The 6,699-nt window shown below is 37.9% G+C and overlaps 1 protein-coding gene across 1 annotated transcript in view; it reads left to right on the forward strand.

Annotated features, from left to right (window-relative positions):
* The window catches only part of ATP11C (ATPase, class VI, type 11C), a gene marked incomplete at its 5' end in the record, with an annotated part of 60,734 nt that overhangs the window by 17,508 nt on the left and 36,527 nt on the right, over positions 1-6,699 (forward strand). Inside the window, 2 exons of the mRNA XM_015566558.1 lie at positions 3,621-3,723; positions 5,176-5,321. Coding sequence (XP_015422044.1) covers positions 3,621-3,723; positions 5,176-5,321 — 249 coding nt within the window. The remainder of the gene's footprint in view (positions 1-3,620; positions 3,724-5,175; positions 5,322-6,699) is intronic.

Below are 6,699 nucleotides of genomic sequence, written 5' to 3' on the forward strand. Positions count from 1 at the left end.
TGCCTCTGATCGAGGTGGTGGGGGTCCATCTGGGGCGGGGCCGGCCAGGGGGACAGGATGCAGGAAGTTGGCTGGCCAGCCCTGGCCCCTATTGGGGTAGTGGGTGGCGATCAGGGTCGGGGCGGCCAGGGTCAGGGCCTGCAGGAGGTTGGCCAGCCAGCTTCACCTCCCGGTTTGCTGGCCATAGCAGGCATCATAGTGACTGGTTGTTCCAGTCATTACGGCATTCCAGTTGCTGGCTTTTCATATATATAGATTACTGAACTCACTATACTTCTAGTTTTCTAGATTTAAAATGTTGAAATCTCTGTTGACTTCCCTCATGCTTTACCATATGGTTTCAGTCACTGAATTCTGTCTGTTTTCTAGTACATCATTGTCTTTTCCATCTATTCCTTTCTTTCCATTACTTTTCAGGTCTAGGCTTTTAACAACTAATTGAACGGCAGCTATAACTAGCCACCTAACTTCTTTTTGCCTGCAGTTTTACTTTTTCTTTCTGTTCTTCTTGCACCATACTGCCACTCAGAATATCACTCCCTGTTGGTCTGGCCCTAGGTGTGCCTGATATCTCCCCTATATGGAAACTCATTGATTTGCTCAAGCCAGATCTATTTTCTGAGCATTTGCTGTACTTACCTGGCTGTATGTCTTAGAACATGACATTTTCTTTCTCTGGAATACTCCAACCCCCTTTTCCCCATCAATGCAAAACTTACCAATCTATTATGATTGATATCAAATCACTCTTATGTAAAATTATTCCTGATCACTGTGGCATATAGTATCCTCTTCCTTCTCTATGGTCATAGGTTTTCTTATGTGGATGACTTAGATGACATTTGTGTTATATATTCCCTTGTACAGATTATCACATAGTGTTGTTTCTTAATTGGATTATCTAATATTCTTGATTCATTCCCTATCTTTGCTATTTCATCATATGCTTTTTAAGGTGTGTGACCAAGCCTTGTATCTTTTTTTTGGTATTTGTATATTGCTTTGCACTTTAAATTATATGAAGTTATAGTTGAGAAATAAATCACTTTTGGTAAATTGATTTCTTTTTCATGAAGCTATCCTAGAGATTGAAGAGAAATTCTTTTTTAGTTTTTTTTTAATTTTATAGATTTTAGAGAGGAAGTGAGAGGGAGAGAGAGAGAAATATCAGTGATGAGAGAGAATCATTGATCAGCTGCCTCCTACTGGGGATTGAGTTGGCAACCTGGGAATGTGCCCTTGACCAGAATCGAACCTGGGACCCTTCATTCCGCAGGCCAACGCTTTATCCACTGAGCCAATCCAGCTATGGCTGAAGAGAAATTCTTAATCCAGTTGACCTGGATCCCAGAAAAAGAAAATAAATGTTAATCGATAAATCTGTCATTATTTCATAGTGTGTGACCATATATCCTTTACTTCCCACAAGGACAAGCTTTATTGTTTTTAATCTATTTTTTATGTGGAAGCTGTCACCTTTGATAATTTCATTACCTTTCCTGGCTGCAGTTTTTCTTCCTTGAGGTGCAAATCATTACTGCACTTAGTATAATAAGTGCAATTAGTTTAATGAGTATTGTAGCCCATAAAAAATCAATTTAGTTTGGGTTCTTTAATTTTGTCTTTGACTTACTGATAATTTCTGACAGTCTTATAAAGCTTTTTAAATGAACCCAAATGAGAAGGATTGGCAGAAAGCTGGAATTTCACAGTACCACCATTTTTTAGTTAAATTGAATTGGATATGGATTTGGGAGTATACTATTTAATACTGAGTAAAACTTGACAGAATTTTGTTTAAAGAAAATACTGTGGGTTGGTGTATATAAATTATTTTTAATTACTTCAGTTGTGTTTAAAATGAATTGCCTTACCAGTGTCTCTCAGTGGTTGGGCATCGACCCAGGAACCAAGAAGGTACCAGAGGTTCGATTCCTGGTCAGGGCACAAACCCAGGTTGATGGCTCGATCCCCAGTAGGGGGTATGCAGAAGGCAGCCAATTGATGTTGCTGTTTGTCTCTCATTGATGTTTCTACTGCTCTATCCCTCTTCCTTTCTAAAAATCAGTAAAAACATAGTTTAAAAATGGACTTTATTTATGTTAACTATTGAAAGCGATTATGAGGACATAATTTTTGCAAGGCATTATTTGACTGCTGGATTACACAAACTTTTATTTTTTTAATATATTTTATTGATTTTTTACAGAGAGGAAAGGAGAGGGATAGAGAGTTAGAAGCACTGATGAGAAAGAAACATTGATCAGCTGCCTCCTGCACACTCCCTACTGGGGATGTGCCTGCAACCAAGGTACATGCCCTTGACGGGAATCGAACCTGGGACCCTTCAGTCTGCAGGCCGACGCTCTATCCACTGATCCAAACCAGTCAGGGCTAAACTTTTAAAAGCTCCTAGATTCCCAGGGGTTTTGAGGGTTGACACATAAAGCAGTCATTATCTAAAACATAGGGTGAGAGGACAGCTATTTACCGAATACACTTCTCACAAGTAACTCCACCAGATTTATTTTATTCAGTACCTACCGTGATCACAGCATTGAGCTACACTCTGTCATCAACACCTTGAAGAGACACTCAAGGAACAGTGACAGGCTTTTTACACATATCTCAGATAGCTTATGCAAATTTCACCACCTTTAAGATGTCCTCCTTTAAAATGCAGCTACCGCCCTAGCTGCTTTGGCTCAGTGGATAGAGCATCAGCCTGCAGACTGAAGGATCCCGGATTCAATTCTAGTCAAGGACATATGCCTGGGAAGTGTTAGATCCCCAGCAGGGGACGTGCAGGATGCAGCTGATCAATGAGTCTCTTTCATCATTGATGTTTCTATCTCTCTTTTTCTCTCCTTTCCTCTCTGAAATCAATAAAAATATTTTTTAAAAAAATAAAATGCAGCTACCTATAGGAAAGATGAAATCATATTGGGCAGTGGGACGAATTTAGTTGGCAGCTAGATGAGTGCAATAATTTAATGTCAGAAAAGTCCCTCGGGATAAGGGTTGGGATGCAACAAGGGAGAGTGTCAGCAGGGAGGGGAGAGGGAGAGGCTCCCCAAAATATTGTCCTCTCACTTCCCACTTTCGTTCTGGTAGCCCTATGCATGATACCCCAAATCAGCTTTCTGATCTCTACTGTCACACATTCAGCACTGATGAAAAGACACATGAAGCTATGACAAAAGAGGGAAACAAGTTGTCCTCTAATATAGATAAGAGGCAGGGATTTTGACATTCATACATTCACAGAACTAGAAACAAGTGCGCACTGGTATTATATTTTTTTCTTTTTTATTGGCTTTATTGGGGTAACATTGGCTAATAAAATAATATAGCATTAAGATATCCAATTGTATAATACATCATCTGTATATTGTATTGTGTATTCACCACCCAAAGTCAAAGTCTCCTTAGTATTATATTTTGAAAAGCTGTGTTCTTCTGCCTCTGAGATTCGAGACTATTGCACATATATGCACACACTCCCTTTCTATTTGCAAGGCCAAAATTTACAAGTGTGAATGAGGCATCTAACCCTAATGTAGTACAATCTCACTTTCGGCTTTGACCTTTTCTATACCTCTTTTGTGTTTAATGTTTAGATTGTCAGAATGGTGAAGAATTTAAAAGGGAGCCCAATAACACTGTCGATAGGTGATGGTGCCAATGATGTTAGTATGATCTTGGAATCCCATGTGGGAATAGGTAAGAAACATCTAATGAGATGGCAGCTGTAAGGTATCAGTATTGCTTTTACGTAGAGTGGTCCTATATTCTAGAGATTTATTTTGGTTGCTCATCCTGAATTCAAATTTTGGTATAATAATTGTTAATTGAATGAAGGTTGTCATTTGACCATGCAATATGTCCATCCCAAAGTCCTATTTCTGGGGGGAATGTAGAAATACAAAGTTGAGAATTTTTTTATATGATCCAAGTAAAATGAATTTCCCAAACTTACTGGCAGCACAATTGATCTCACTTTGACATCATGAAGGAAATTTTATTGATTTTCCACTCCTGGCCAGATTGCCTTCTTATGTTGCTGCACTGTTTCTTTTGAGATACTTAACTGTTTGGTACTAAGAAATGATCATTGCTTGGCTGATTTTCCATATGGAGTTATTTATGGGTGGTTTGTGCTGTAGTGTTTAATTTATATGTTAGCATGTAAAAATGGCTTTTCTACAGCCTGTACCTTTTTTCCCCTTGTCAGGCTCTTGGTAGGCAACAATCCTAACACCCCAGCAAGTTGTTGTTGTTGTTGTTGTTGTTTTTGAAGGGGGAGAAACAATGGAATTAGTATCTTGGGAATTATTGTACTGCAGTTTGGATTCCCAAATTCTTTTCATTTGAAAGTAAGCATATGTTGTGTGGAACTCTTAGTTCTACTCAATGGTTATCCAGTGTGGAAATGGCCTAAAGCAGCTTGAGCTCAGAGAAACTTGGGCTACTACTGAGAGTTTCATGCAGTGAAAGAACTTCACTGTCTCATTGTAAGTTCTCAGTTTTGTCTCATTGTAAGTTTTCAGTTTTGAGCTCCTAGACCAGTGATGGTGAACCTGTGACACGCGTGTCAGAGGTGACACACGAACTCATTTTTTGTTGATTTTTCTTTGTTAAATGGCATTTAAATATCTAAAATAAATATCAAAAATATAAATCTTTGTTTTACTATGGTTGCAAATATCAAAAAATTTCTATATGTAACACGGCACCAGAGTTAAGTTAGGGTTTTTCAAAATGCTGACATGCCGAGCTCAAAAGGTTTGCCATCACTGTCCTAGACCATAAACCCCAGGTCTCTGATTTGCTTTAATATTGTACCCGGTCTAGTGCCATGCACAATTAAGCACTAAGTGGCTTTAAAGTAACTTTCAGATTTAATTTTTTCTCAGGATAATTTTGCCTTATAATGGTTAAATAATCTATTTAATTGTTGTATATTGTGTTATAAATAGGTAATTATCAATTACACTTAGTTTTACTACTTATTGGTAATTCTCATTGAGATTGTTAAAGAACGCACTTTTTGGTTAAAAAACACTAAGCTAAACTATACAACTGAGCTATAACACATAAGGAAGTTGAAAATACTAAGTCCAGGGTTTGTTTATTCTATAAAATACTCACCCTATAGAGATTTTCTTTTTTTAGGTATTAAAGGCAAAGAAGGTCGCCAAGCATCCAGAAATAGCGATTATTCTGTTCCAAAGTTTAAACATTTAAAGAAATTGCTATTGGGTCATGGACATCTATATTATGTGAGAATAGCACACCTTGTACAGTATTTCTTCTATAAGGTATGTGATCAAATATTTGCAATTTAATTTAAGACTCCTTAGTCCAGCTCAATTTAGTCATAGTGTTTTTCCTCCTCTTTCCTTGTTTCTTTTGCTGTCTTCATACTGAAATTTGTAGATAGCAAAACATCTATTTATGGTATTGGAAACCAGAAATTTCTTTTAATGCAAAAGATTTGAGATGAAATTTTAAGTCAACTTTCTTGGAGTATAGTTTAAATACAATAAAATGTACCCATTCATACTGCAGTAAACCCTCAAGTTTGCAAACCTCAATTTAACCTTCTGATTTAACAGACAAAATTTCCAGCCTGTATGTCATATGTGAAAATTAACACCCTTTTAATTTTAAAATGCTTTTAACCAAGAGTTGCTTATATTAAATTAACAGGATGTGTGTGTGTGTGTGTGTGTGTGTGTGTGTGTGTGTGTGTTTGTTAGTTAACTTATTTTTAACAATTTTTAGCGAATAAGCCATATGCTGGAAACAAACACTGTAGTCATTTTGCTGTCGTAAATATTACACATCTACAACTATAGTCTACATATTTAAATCTAAGAGTCATTGCCCCTAAACAATGTTTGATGAATGATTAGCACATGATCACACTGTATTGCAGGTGGTATTTGGTTATGGTGTGACTTTCTACAGCAGTTTTTTATTTTTTAATCCTCACCTGAGGATATTTTTTCCATTGTTTTTCATAGAAAGTGGGAGGGAAGGAGGGAGGGAAGGGGAGAGAGACAGAGACATTGTGGACTGGTTGCCTCCTGCAGATGCCCTGACCTGGGGGTGGGGAGTGAACCTGTAACCCAGGTATGTGCTCTTGACTGGATATCGAACACATTGCCCAGGCCAATGCTCTAACCACTTAACACACCAGCCAGGGCTCAGGGCTCTGCAGCATTTTTAATGTGTGCCAGAGATGTTCTGAAGTGTGCTAATCCATGCCTCAGCTGTGTGCATTTTACTTGTGATGAGTGGTGAATGCACACATTTACTAAAACTATTCAGTAGAAATTTGAAATTACTGTAATACTTACAGAAAACTTTTCTGTGAAATTAAACTTTTCTTTTTTAAAAAAATTAAATCTTTATTGTTCAGATTATTACAGTTGTTCCTCTTTTTCCCCCCATAGCTCCCCTCCACATGGTTCCCACCCCACCCTCTGCCCTTACCCCCCCACCACTGTCCTATCCATATGTGTATGATTTTTGTCCAGTCTCTTCCCGCCCCCCCCCAACCCCTTCCCCCCGAGAAAGAATAGTCAGTCCACTCCCTTTTGATGCTCCTGATTCTATTATATTCACCAGATTATTCTGTTCATCAGATTATTTATTCACTTGATTTTTAGATTCACTTGTTGATAGATGTGT

Source organism: Myotis davidii, unplaced genomic scaffold, assembly GCF_000327345.1.
Source record: "Myotis davidii unplaced genomic scaffold, ASM32734v1 scaffold983, whole genome shotgun sequence".
NCBI lineage: Eukaryota > Metazoa > Chordata > Mammalia > Chiroptera > Vespertilionidae > Myotis > Myotis davidii.